General features: G+C 59.0%; 1 protein-coding gene across 18 annotated transcripts in view; it reads right to left on the bottom strand.

Annotated features, from left to right (window-relative positions):
* SLC47A2 (solute carrier family 47 member 2) overlaps positions 1 to 7,371 on the bottom strand; it is a 32,938-nt gene extending 25,567 nt beyond the window's left edge. For 12 of the 18 annotated variants that reach the window (XR_003004096.1, XR_003004095.1, XR_003004097.1 and 9 more), the window contains exons 1-8: positions 7,191 to 7,371; positions 6,265 to 6,366; positions 5,974 to 6,042; positions 5,176 to 5,313; positions 4,482 to 4,524; positions 1,215 to 1,259; positions 640 to 1,043; positions 273 to 339 (exon numbers count right to left, since the gene is read on the bottom strand). Coding sequence is in view for 15 of the 18 variants with exons in the window: in XM_024752420.1 (XP_024608188.1) it covers positions 273 to 339; positions 640 to 1,043; positions 1,215 to 1,259; positions 4,482 to 4,524; positions 5,176 to 5,313; positions 5,974 to 6,042; positions 6,265 to 6,366; positions 7,191 to 7,313 (991 nt within the window). In the remaining 3 variants the exon portion in view is untranslated. Of the gene's footprint in view, positions 1 to 272; positions 371 to 639; positions 1,102 to 1,158; positions 1,260 to 4,481; positions 4,525 to 5,175; positions 5,534 to 5,973; positions 6,043 to 6,264; positions 6,367 to 7,190 lie in introns of those variants that run through there. The other 6 variants (XM_024752492.1, XM_024752494.1, XM_024752428.1 and 3 more) reach the window with 5 other exon arrangements.
* Between the last annotated feature and the right edge of the window lie 5,597 nt (positions 7,372 to 12,968).

Raw genomic sequence — 12,968 nt, 5'->3', positions numbered from 1 at the left:
TAAATAAACGAGGCTAACGAGGTGTCGTGAAGCTTCAGCGAACAACGTGGGCACCGCCGCTGCCGACCACCCGTGCTGCTCCTCCAGTCTCCCCCCCAAGACCAGGGAGCCGGCAGAGAGCTCCCTGGGCCTGTCTGCAGCAGGGCCCTGCCCCCTGTGGGGGCCCTGAGGGACGTGCGGGCAGGCCCGGGCCAGGCCTCCTGCGATGGGCTGCAGCTGGGACCCCGCCTGCCACCTGCCCGCTCAGCCCCCAGGAAGGGCGGCCCTCGCACCTGCCCACGTATCCAGGTGCAGCTTCTTCTTCACGACGCAGAGCAGCAGGAAGACGGCCTGCGTGAACTGGGAGACCGTGTTGGCACAGGCCGAGCCCCTGGCAGAGCAGGGACGGCAGGGCTGGGGCCACGGCTGAGTCCGGGCCCGGGCAGGGAGGGCCACGGGCCCGGGCTCTGCCGGCACCCCATCCCAGGATGGGCCCCATCCGGGGGAGACCCACTCTGGGCCCCTTCAGGCAGGCCGGGCAGGGGTGGGCAGCGGCTCCTCACCCTGTCTCCTTGGCAGCGGGTCCCCAGAACCCCAGGGAACAGCAGCCCCCAGTTCCCCACGACCCCCAGATGCTGGGCCCCCAGCCCCGGTGCTCACCTGACCCCCAGGCCCAGCACGGAAACCAGGACGTAGTTGGCCAACCCGTTGGTGCAGTTGCCCACGACCCCCAGATGCTGGGCCCCCAGCCCCGGTGCTCACCTGACCCCCAGGCCCAGCACGGAAACCAGGACGTAGTTGGCCAACCCGTTGGTGCAGTTGCCCACGACCCCCAGATGCTGGGCCCCCAGCCCCGGTGCTCACCTGACCCCCAGGCCCAGCACGGAAACCAGGACGTAGTTGGCCAGCCCGTTGGCGCAGTTGCCCACGACCCCCAGATGCTGGGCCCCCAGCCCCGGTGCTCACCTGACCCCCAGGCCCAGCACGGAAACCAGGACGTAGTTGGCCAGCCCGTTGACGCAGTTGCCCACGACGCCGCTGAGGACTTGGGGCCACGTGATGCCCTGAAGTAGGTGAGGGTGAGACTGAGGGGGGTGGGCGGAGGCTGGGGACACGCAGCTCCTCGAGGGCCCCCATGTGGCGGTCAGGATGGGGCAAAGCACAGAGGGGGCCGCGGACACCGCGCCCACTGGAACGGGGTGGGGGCTGGGGCAGCTCCGGCCAGGGACCCCTACCTGGTTTTGCAGATATTTGGCCAGCAGGCTGTAAAGAAAATTTGCCTGTATAAAGTAAACACACGCGCGAAGTGAGCAACGACTACCGAAACACCACCAGACGGACACTAACAGGCACTTCTTAGATGAGGTGGGGCAACTGCCTCACCACGGTACCTCTGGGACCCCAGAGATGGGCTGTGTGCCGACCTGCGCTCCAGCCCCCGGCCTGGGACCAGCAGGGAGGTGGCCTGAGAGCCGCAGGGCTCCTGAGCCCAAACCCACAGGTCGGGACACCCTGGGCCTGGCTCGAGCCGCCAGAGACAAGGACCTGGAGGGGGCAGGCCTTGGACTGAGGGAGCCGGGGGGCACCCAGGGGTGTGGCGGCAGCAGCCTCCGCAGAGCAGGTTGGAGACCCCACGGGGGTGGTGGGCCTTTCCCCGTCTGCCGAGGACAGAGAGGGCCTGTGCGTCAGTGTGTGTGTCAGGGGCACCGCCCTGTCCTTTCCGCCCTCTGTCAAGGCCTGGCCCGGGGCCTGCACCCCCTGTGCACCCTCCCCTCAGCCCTCCGCCTCTCTTCAGCACCGCTCAGTCAGCAAGAGCAAGGAGCTGGGTTCAGACGCTGGCTCTGCCTCTTATGAGCTGTGTGGCCTTGGGCAAGTTACTTAACCTCTCTGTGCCTCAGTTTCCTCACACACAATAACATGCGTGTGAATCCCTAATATTTATACATACGTTCATATACAAAGTTAACATTGCAAAGTGCTTACAAAACAGTATTTGGCACATTTAAGTGCTCCAAGAGTTAGGTAAGCATCGTGTAAACATCAAGAGTCATTATGATTCTTATTTTATTGGTAGTTAAACTCTGCAGCACCATTGTACAGGAGGGACTTTGTTTATTTGATAAAAAAGTTGCTGCCACAGTGATAACGTGATGTTTCCCCCTGACACAGCCCCAATGGCCCTGTTTGACAAGATACCTTCACTTGGTCTGAATAGCCAAAGGCTCGGAGGAGAAAAACCAGACTTTTCAGGTGGTTTCCATGATACAGAAGAAATGTGGAGCTGGCCAGGCCCCAAAGAGGTCATGGCACTGGCCTTCCAGACAGGAGGAGGGTGAGGCTGGGGCTCCCTTCCAGGCCTGGCATCCCCTGTGGGCACCCCGCACGTATTCACCCTGACCCGCCCCCTTCCCAGCCCCCTCCTTAAGAGCTCTATCCCCAGTGCTGGTGTGCAGAGGAGGATAGGGGGTGCCGGAGATGAGAAGATGGACTCCTCCGAAACAGCACTGCCACCTGGTACCGCGTGCACTGAACCACAGCAAATCAAACAGTGTAGCAATGGGTTGGGGGTGGACACAGACCACTGGACGGGTCTCGAATCTCAGAAACTGATCGGAGTGGATGGACTGCTTATTTAGTATTTAATAAATTAACAGAGAAAGGAGAGAATATTCGATGAGTCTTAGAAAAAGTCTGTTAGATTACAGTCTTAAATGTAACGACAGAAACCACTGAAAGGGTTCAGAGGAAATATAGGCAAGTGCTTCTACAATTTGCAATGGGTTCATTGTTTTTAAGCCCAAAGACAGACATCATAAAGGATGGGATTTATGGGACTGTTACTATGCATTAAAAACTCTAAGTCAAAAGTATCGGGGCTTCCCTGGTGGCGCAGTGGTTGAGAGTCCACCTGCCGATGCAGGGGACACGGGTTCGTGCCCCGGTCCGGGAAGATCCCACATGCCGTGGAGCGGCTGTGCCCGTGAGCCATGGCCGCTGAGCCTGCGCGTCCGGAGCCTGTTGCTCCGCAACGGGAGAGGCCACAACAGTGAGAGGCCCGCGTACCGCAAAAAAAAAAAAGTATAGAAAATTAGAAGGCAAGTGAAAAGCTGAAAAATGTTTGTGACATGTCAAAGGGTTAAAAAATTATTTAACAAGAGTTAAAATAATTAAAAAAAGGTGAACCCACTAAAATAAGCAAAGGATATGGACAATTCACAGAAGGAAAACAAATGATCAACAAATACACGAAAAAATGCTCACCTTCATTAGCAATAAAATGCATGTTAAAATAACATTTCTAATTGGAAAAAAATTTTTAATAATACTCTGTGCTGATGAGAATATTGCTCTTGGGGGTAGAACTGGTACAAACTGGCATCAAAAGCCATTGACAGGGCTTCCCTGATGACGCAGTGGTTGAGAATCTGCCTGCTAATGCAGGGGACATGGGTTCGAGCCCTGGTCTGGGAAGATCCCACGTGCCGGGGCGCAACTAGGCCCGTGAGCCACAACTACTGAGCCTGCGCATCTGGAGCCTGTGCTCCGCAATAAGAGAGGCCACGACAGTGAGAGGCTCGCGCACCGCGATGAAGAGTGGCCCCCGCTTGCCACAACTAGAGAAAGCCCTCGCACAGAAACGAAGACCCAACACAGCCAAAAATTAAAAAAATAAATTAATTAAAAGGGAAAAAAAAAAAAAGCCATTGACAGAGCAACTCTAATTCCAATAATGCACCTTAAGGAAATCATTCCATATGTTCAAAGATTTTTCTATAAGAATGTTTATCACAATCTAATTTATAATAGTGACTATTGCAAACAACCTAAATACCTAACATGTAGGGATTGGTTAATAAATTATGGCACTAGGGGATACTACATCGCCTTTGAAATGGATATTGTGGAAGGCTATCAAGAGACTAACGACATATTTATTTGAAAGGGAAAAAACAGGTTATAATACAACATACACACATTGGCCCCGTCTCACACTACACATGAGTCTGTATGTTTGAACACACATGCCCACAAAGAGAAATAATCCTGGAGAGAAGGATTAACCTGTGTTCTCTCTGAGTGGTAGGATTACAGATTTGAATTTTTTCTTCCCCAGGCTTTCCAGAATTTCTCCCATAAATGGTTTTCTAATCACAAAAACATGTCGTGCTACATTTAAAAAAAAATAATATTGTAATAACTTTCTCTTTTCTTTTTTCTTTTGACCTTGCTGCGTGGCATGTGGGATTGCAGTCCCCGACAAGGGATTGAACCTGTGCCCCCTGCAATGGAAGTGCGGGGTCTTAACCCCTGGACTGCCAGGGAAGTCCCCATGCTACTTTTTAAAAGTTCAATCTGCACCAACCAAAATGAGAACTTTTCTCCGGCCCCTTCGGCCGCCAGCATGAGGGCCGATGGCCTCCCCAGCTGATGGGGAGACAGGCAAAAAGCCAGAATCCCGGGGAGTGTGGGCCCAACCTCCCCAAGTTCAGCAGAAGACTTACCGGGAGCGCTGGGATATAAACATGCACGTACTCCTGGGCCAGCCTGCGGGAGAACCAGGGCTCTGAGCAGAGCAGCCTGCGCCCCCGGGTGTGAGAAGAGGCTTCAGCAGGCTTTACCCCTGAGACAAGACCCCCAAGTCAAGTGGAACCTCAGTGGTTGGGGGAGGCTGCCACCACGTGCTAGGAAGGCGCAGCAGGAGGGGCCCAAGGACCCAACCACGCGGTCTCAGGGCTGAGGAACTTGAATTCGGGGTGACGTGTGGTTTGTAAGGGAGAAAAAAGGTTCTATCACATCAAGAAATAACCAAATTCCACGCGCATAATATTAAACGAGTAAGGTGTTCCCGTGAGGGGCCAAATCTAAAATTAATAACAAAGTCGGGCTCAGTCCTGTTTCCACTGTTTGGAATTTGGGGTGGTGCACCCTTCACTTCTTCAAAAACCATCTCTGAGGCTCCAGCCACACGCTGGGACACAAACACAAACACCACGCAAATCCTGTCTTTTCCTCCTCAGTTAAAACTGGCCGTTGGTCTGCCCCCTGCTGGCCACGGCTGGAGCAGCAGGCTGCGCGGGAGCAACTCCAAAGCAACCCCGCAACGTCCCAGAGGGGCCGCGCTCGCGACAGCTCGGGGCCCAGAGAACCGCGGGGCCCGGGGGTGGGCTTCGCCAGGGGTCCCCCCGCCCGGGGTACCTGGACACGGCCGGGTCCTGCCTGCAGAGCAGCAGGATGTGCTGGGTGTTGAGGAAGAGCGCCCAGCAGGGAAAGCAACAGAGCAGCAGAACCAGCGCGCCGCGCTGCAGGATGACTCCCACGTGCTTCCTGTTGGGGCTGCCGAAGCTCTGAAACACAGCGGGTCAGCGCCCACGCCCCGCGCACCTGCCCACTGCCCCGGGGGCCCTGCCAGGGCTGGGGGGCGGGCGGGCACCGCAGGCTCCCGGCAGGGCGGGGTGGGGCAGCCCTCCATCGCACCGGGGGCGGCCACTGCGGGGGCTCGGCCTGCTCACAGAGGGACAGCAGCAGCTGTTTGCTGAGCCCCAGCCTCCGTCCGCCCGTCGTGCCTGGCTCGCCAACAGCTCCCGATGGGAGAGGCATCGCCCCCCCGCCCCCCGGAGCGAGAGCACCTGACAAGTCTCCCTGGGGGTGAGCTGCAGCCAGGCCCACCGTGAGCCCGGGACCCCCGGAGCTGAGTGCCTTTGGGCTGTGGGCCCCTGAGAGCTGGAGGCCCCGTCCGTGGGCCCTCGCACTCGAGGTCAGGGGACTGTCTTTCCCTCCAGGGCTCTCTCTCTCTTTTCAAGGGGAGGGTCTGGTCCCTGCAGCACGTGGCCCTTGGGGGTGGGTGTGCCAGGGACAGCTGCCCCGGCCCAGGGCCTGACGGGCTCCCAGATCCAGGGGACCTTACGGGGCCTCAGGTGGGCCCCCAGCCCCACCGTTTCTGCAGCAGCTGAAGGACTGGCTCTGCCGCTGCCAGGCTCTCGGAGGCCCACCTACCTGGGACATTAAGGTGTCACAGGCCGAGGACAAGCCAAATCCAATGGAAACTCCGCAGACATTGACAAACTGGAGGCACACACAGGAGAGAGCGCAGTCTGTCAGGCGGAGCCGGAGGGGGGACCCTGCGCCTGGGGGGTTGCCCAGCAGCCCGTGACCCGTTCTGGCGGGGCCCTGCCCGCGCTGTGTGGTGTGCCTTGGGCGAGGCCCTGAGGTCCGGCTGTGCCCTTAGGCTGTCTCTTCTCCCCGGAACCCAGGGGGTAAGGTCCCTGCGGCGCTGGCCATACTCACGGCCACCGAGAGGGTCACTGCCGCCAGCTCCACCTTGCCCAGGTGTCCGCAGAACACCGAGCTCACGACGTAGATCATGAAGTTCAGCATCTGGAAGAGGAACTGGCGGACGGTGGGCACGGTCAAGGGCCCCTCAGTCCTGCCGACCCCTCACAGCCCAGCCCCACCAGAGAGGCTCTCCAGGCCCTGCGAGGCCGAGCACAGACCCGCAAAAGCCCCTCGAGGCCACAGGGCAAGTCACCCAGAGCGGGGGAGCGAGCGTGTGGCCGGCCGAGGCTGCTGCAGCAGCCAGGCTGGGTGATGGGAGGCCCGGGGCCCGCCCCATCCCCCGCTGCGCAACTGCGTTAACCCCTGAGCCCCGCTCTCCCCGCCAAGCAGCACCCAGCACAGGGGCTGGAGAGGGTACCGCTGGCGATGCTATCGTCACCAGCTCGTCAGGCCACGCACAGAGGAGCGGGGTTCAAGACACCAAAACCTTAGGAACGGCTCTGTCCAGGGGCTGGGATTAGAAAGAAGTTTTTTCTAACTTTTCGTGTCGTCTGAAACTCTTACAGCGAGCACATTTTATTAGTCTTTACGGTCAGGAAAAAAATGCATCTAAGCCATTCTCCCTTTGGAAATAAAACAGGCAGAGGCTGCCTTTCTCCTGCAGCAGGGGACCTCACTCGCCCTCTCGGCTTTCAGCCCAGCCTTCCCATGGGTTCCCGAAGAGGGACACGCCTGCCCCTTCTGACAGGGGGGCGGGGGGAGGAGGGGGGCTGCCCGCTGCTGAGGGGGTCAGGCCCTGCCAGGCTCTGGGCAGCAGCCCCTGGGGCCACCTGGACACGGTCATCATGGGCAGTTTCTGGGCAAGGTCGTGAGCAGCCCCTGCCCGGCCCTCGCGTCATGCCTGGGTGGCGGCCCTCCACCCACCGCCGCCTCCTTACCAGGGGTCCAGAAAGGACAATGAGCGTCCTCGCCTCGGCCCCGAAGCCGACAGGGACCAGCCTGCGGAGGGCAGGGCAGCGGCTCCCTCGGCCCGGGGGGACCATGTCCCGGGGGCTGTCCATTCCGAGCCCAGGCAGCAGCCACGCCGCAGGCCAGAGCACCCGCACAGCCAGCCTCGCCCAGCCGGCCGGGGCACCGCACAGCTTGGCTAATGAGTAAAGGCTGGGAGGAGGGGCCGTGCCACCCAAGGGACCTGCCCTGCCCCCCGGCCCACGTGCTGCCTGGCCCACTGGCCCCAGACAGGACAGAGCCCTGGGCCCCCAGAGTCACCAGGCTGACCCCTCCCAGGGGTTCAGCAGCAAAGGCCCAGGAGGAACAGGTGTGGGCAGGCCTGGGGGGCCCTGAGGACTCCCAGGCCCAGATGAAGAGAGGCAGACTCGCACTCCCGGGTGGCAGAGCCAGGTTTCGGTGCGCGGGTGAGGTGGAGGGGGCGCCCAGGGCCAGTTCTAACGAGGGACCAACTGCTCTCTGCCCCCCCAGACGGAGGGCATTCAGTGGACCGGCCTGCAGGGCACACTCATTGTCCGGAGGGCAGGTCCTTGTCTCACAAACGGTGACGGAAACCCACGACTCCTTCCATTTCCCTCTGCGGAAGCTCTCTGTCCCCAGGCTACCCTCGGGATCGCTGCCCGGAGCCTTCTGGGAGCAAGGCAGGACTGTGGGAATTCCCGACCGTCCACCAGCGCGGGAACTACTCCCTCTGGGTTGGGGGCTTCCCAGGCCTCCCAGGTGTTGACTTTCAAACAACCGCTTCCAGCCTTTTCCAGCAAACGCCCCACTCTTGTTGCAGTGACTGCAAGTTCAGCCAGTGCCACGTGCAGCGCCTGCGGGCTCTGCCCCAGTTCAGTTTTCCAGGATTTCAGCCCAGGGGCGCCGGCACGGAGTCTCCGAGCAGAGCAGCCAACCAGCCCTGCGCATCATCCCGCAGCCGGGTGAGAACTGTGGGGTCAGCGAGCCCCTCTCCACGGCCCACCACTGTCAGGGGCAGCCGTGCAGACCCCCCACTGGACACGATCAGCAGTTCAGCTCTCGGCGACAGGGCCACGGACCCTGGGACCTCGGGAACCTCTCCCTTCTCAGGTGAGAACTTGTCCCCAAGCCCCTGGCCCAGGGCATTGTGGCCTCCCATCTCCTCCCTCCTGCCAACGTTTGTGTCATTCGTGGCTCCTTAGTGGAAACAGGAGAAACTAACGAGATGGTGTGGAGGGAGGGGGGAGAGGGACCAGTGTTGGCACGTGACCTAGAAGCAAGCCAAGCAGCAAGAATGAGAAAATCTGGGTTTTTAAGGGCAAGCCCACGAGATGATTAAGCTCCAAACACCTCCAGCCCCAGAGGGAGATTCTGGAAGACGGGCAGGGCCAACCTGTGACAGCAACAGAGGGGAAAGGGTGGGAAGGAGGGGGGCTGGGGACCACCTGGAGGGGGCCAGGTTGGCTCCCCCAAAGGATGGGATGCTGAACAGATAAAAAATGGTATCACCTGTATAGCCAAAACTTAAGTGTCTTAAATCAGCCACCACTTACATCACGTGGGCTGCTGGGATCAGCTGGGTAGTGCTTTTACTGCACCTGTGTCTATGTGTCCGCTGTTGCCCCGAGGCTCGCCTAGGTGGAATGGTCCACCGTGGATGCCTGTGGTCAGTGGGCACTCCGCTGGGGCCCCGTCTTCCTTCACGGGACCTCTCTGGGCAGCCTGGCATCTCATGGCGTGGAGCTGGCCCGACGAGGGAACGTTCCAGGAGTGCAAGAGGAAGCCGCGTCCATGTCAACACCCAGCTGGGAAGTTTCACAGGTCACCTCTGACTGTTGGCCATCGCTAACCACAGGGCTGGCCCACGCTCACAGAAGGAAGCGGCGTCCACCTCCTGGCAGGAGGAGCTGGAGACCCTGCAGTGACCCTGAACGAGGGCAGAGCGGTGAGGGGCTCAGGCCTGCCGAGGACCCTCACAGGGAAGAAGGACCCAAAGCTACCAGGTCCTGGGAATGGTGGGGGTGGTGAGGGGAAGGGGGTGGAGAGTCACTGCAAGCCCCCAACACACACTGGGGTCAGGGAGGCTTGCAACCAAGGAGAGGGAGTCTCCCCTGGAGCTGGTTCCGGTGCCCGGCAGCCTCATTGTGCCACGAGGCACTGGAGCATGCCCCGAAGGGCTCAGTGACTCAGTAAGGAAGCATGTGTGGAACCGGAACAGAAGCCACTGGCCTGGACAAATTGGGTGGCCTAGCAACCTCGGGGGTGTGGGGTGGACCTCGGGCTCCCCTGTTGCCACAGGCCCACTGCAGCAGATGCCAACACAGAGCCATCCAAGGAGGACGCCGTCTCCGGCTGCAACTCCTGCAGCACCAAGAGGTCGAGTCCCCCTGGGGGTAGGCCTGGCCTGTGGGCCCTGCCTTCAGGCAACTGACAGCCCAGGGACCTGCGAGGCACAGCTGGGGCCGGGCCCCTGCAAACCTTTCCTCACTTGGTTACACTTCACCAGGCCCAAAGGCGTTGCATTTGCCCTTTGGCTGTGCTCAGCCCTGCACCCCCAGGCCAGGGGGCCAATGTTCCTCTCTGACCCCTCCTCCCTGCCCTGTGACTGCCAAACACCCAGCTCTCCACTGGGGAGTGAGGGACTCTGGCCTGGTCCCTCAGCTCCCCATACATCATCAGGGCAAAGGACAGCCGGGTAGGACCAACACCTGCAAAATGCCCAAGGCCACCCCTGAGCCCCCAACACCCCCAGATCTGGCAACCGCTTCCCTCTCTACCTCCGCCCAACCCCTGTTTCCTCCATCCCTCACCCCTCCCTCCTCCAGCCAGACTTCACTAGGCACCTTCCCCACAGAAACGCCTGGGCTCAGGTCCTGGTGGGACGTCAAGGTGGGCAAGGGTTGGGGATGGCCAAGCCTCAACAGTGACTGGAGGTCCTCATGGGGAACTGCCAAGTTCAAGGGCTCCCAAAGCCCAAAAGATGGGGGGCAGGGTGCATTTCCAGCCAGGGAGAAGTTTACAAGAACGAAAATGAATACTATTCAGTGCTAAAAAGATACGGGCTATCAAGCCATGAAAAGACATGGAGGGCCTTGCTGACCCTGAAGGGACTAACCCTCCAGGGCCAGCCCATTCCCAGAGATACGAACAACTCTGCCTGCAAACAAGAGCAGACAACTCTGCACCTTTCACAGCAAACCAGCCACCATGTCCCTCAGGGTTCTGGGCCACCATCCAGCTGCCTTAATCACCCCAGAGCAGGTACCAGACACCTCGGCAGAGTCGTAGGCCTCAGAGCCAGCCGAGGTTATTCAAAGGAGCCGATCTGAAGCCTGTTTGCCCTGCCTCAGCTGTTTACTCCCCAGAAAGTACGGGAAAGGCTCTTGCCCGCGTTTCCCCTCCTGACTGACCTTGGTGCTTCCCCCAGTGGCCTGTATGTCATGTCCCCACCTCTTGGGAACTGTGAGTGGTCGTCTCCTGATCTATTGGCCCTGCCATCCCTGAATAATAATAAAACCTACATTTTAAAACAGTCTAGAGGGCTTCCCTGGTGGCGTGGTGGTTGGGAGTCCGCCTGCCGATGCAGGGGACGCGGGTTCGTGCCCCGGTCCGGGAGGATCCCACATGCCGCGGAGCGGCTGGGCCCGTGAGCCATGGCCGCTGAGCCTGCGCGTCCGGAGCCTGTGCTCCGCAACGGAAGAGGTCACAAAAGTGAGAGGCCTGCGTACCGCAAAAAAATAAATAAATAAATAAAACAGTCTAGAAAAAGGGGAGGAAAACCTTCGTTACTCAGGCACCCAAAGCCTGTGACAACCAGAGGTCTGGGCAGCCTTCCTGCCCCAGGCGTGCTGCTATGAGGCAGCCTAGGTTGTGTTCTCAGCCCATCCATCCAAAGACACCCTCACGAGGGGAGTGCTGGGCAGGAGGTGGAAGGGGGACCGCAGTGTGTAGCACTGTGGGAGGTACGCCCTCCAAAAAAAAAAGCATTGTAGGTAGGGCAGGATCAAGATCGAGGTGATGGAACAAATTAGAAAATGTAGGCTTTGTGTATTGTACAGGAAATCAGATCCATAGTGTACATGGATCAGTCGGTTCAGCTGTGCTCCCCTGGCTTTCCTTCATGACTACAAAATGGCTGCAGCAGCCCCGAGCATCTCATTCCCTTCCCCTCACCCCCACCTGTGACGACATCCATATTCAAATCTCTGTCTCAGGCCACTTTTGGGAGCAAGATAACTTTCCCAGCAGTTCCCCAACTAACTTCCTCTAGTATCACACACACCCATGCTGAAGCTCATCTCCAGGGGATGGGAATACCAAATTCGGGGTTAAACCAGCAGTTCTAACCCTTGACTGAATTTTAGAATCACCTGGGGGCTTCCCTGCTGGTCCAGTGGTTTAAACTCTGTGCTTCCAATGTAGAGGTCACGGGTTCAGTCCCTGGTCAGGGAACTAAGATCTCACATGCTGCGTGGCACAGCCAAAAAAAAAAAAAAAAAATCACCTTGGAAGCTTTTTTAAAAAATATCACTACCCAAGTCCCACCACAGATGTTCTAAATTAAGGCCCAGGAAGCAATTTCTTTTCCTTTTTTCTTTAACTTCTTATCGAAGTATAACATTCATTCAGAACAGTACACATATAAGTGAACAACTCCACGAGTTTTCATAAATTAAATGCACCTGAGTAACCAGCAGCCAGCTCAAGAAACAGATTTTTACTTCACTAGCCTCCTCTAAGGCCCCTGGCGTCGTGTTCAGTCACTATTCCCACCGAGGATAATGACTGTCTTGATTTTTAGCACCAGGGAATTCCAATGCCGGGCATTCTTAGACCCACCCAGGTAACTTCCCTGAGTGCCGCTTGGGCTGAGAACCACTGGACTGACACCTCCGCCCACCTTCCCAGCACAATGCTGCTCTAGCCCACCCCCAGCTAATTCCCTTGGCAAAGATGAAGGCCTTGGGAGGTGCCAAGCTCACCATTACTTCTTAGATCAATAGATGCAAGTCCCCAGGCCACCTTTCCTAGGCCTGGCCCATGTGGCAGGGGCCTCCTGAGCCCGGCCTACTGTTGCTTCTCCCCACTTACCCTAGTTGTCCCTGAGATGACTCTTCCAGAAACTGCTGGGGCTGTCAGGGCTCAGTGACCTGCTACTACTCGCCCACCGCCCCCCCTGCCCCGGCCAACCCCCATCCCGAATTGGAGGGTTCGGAAAGCACCTGGTGGGCTGGGAGAGCCCAGCGCCCAGGAAGGCTTATGCTGGGGGAGCACACGGTCAGGGGGCAGCTGCTTACCTGCCGGGGGAGCCCCCAGGGACGCCTCAGCCTTGACAGCCGTGGTCTGTCCGGCCCCCGCAGATGCCATCCAGGGAGCCACGGTGAGGGCTTGGGCGCCCAGCTGCAGGGAGCCCTCCCCAGCACGAACGAACCCCGAGCTCAGGCCACTGTAGTCAGCAGGCACGGAGCAGCTAGCCTCAAACGAGGGTCTTTACTGAGGTCAAGGCAGGCCGAGCCCGCATCGCCTCGAGGGCCAGCACGGGATCCACGCCGGAGCGCAAACAGGAAGCCGAGCCCGAGCTTTAGGCGGCTCACGTGGGAGCAACCGCCTCGATCTAAAATGAGCCTTAATTCAGACCAGCCTTGCGCGCAGCCTGTGCGGATTACCGAGGCCCCGGCGCCCTGAGGGGAAAGCCGATCAGGCGTCAGGCAAGGTAGCACGAGGTGTACGCAGCTCACCCGGCCCTG

The sequence above is a fragment of the Neophocaena asiaeorientalis genome, unplaced genomic scaffold, assembly GCF_003031525.2.
Source record: "Neophocaena asiaeorientalis asiaeorientalis breed wild unplaced genomic scaffold, Neophocaena_asiaeorientalis_V1.1 scaffold540, whole genome shotgun sequence".
NCBI lineage: Eukaryota > Metazoa > Chordata > Mammalia > Artiodactyla > Phocoenidae > Neophocaena > Neophocaena asiaeorientalis.
The sequence above is the reverse complement of the archived record's forward strand: the minus strand, read 5'-3'. Positions and strand labels throughout refer to the sequence as shown.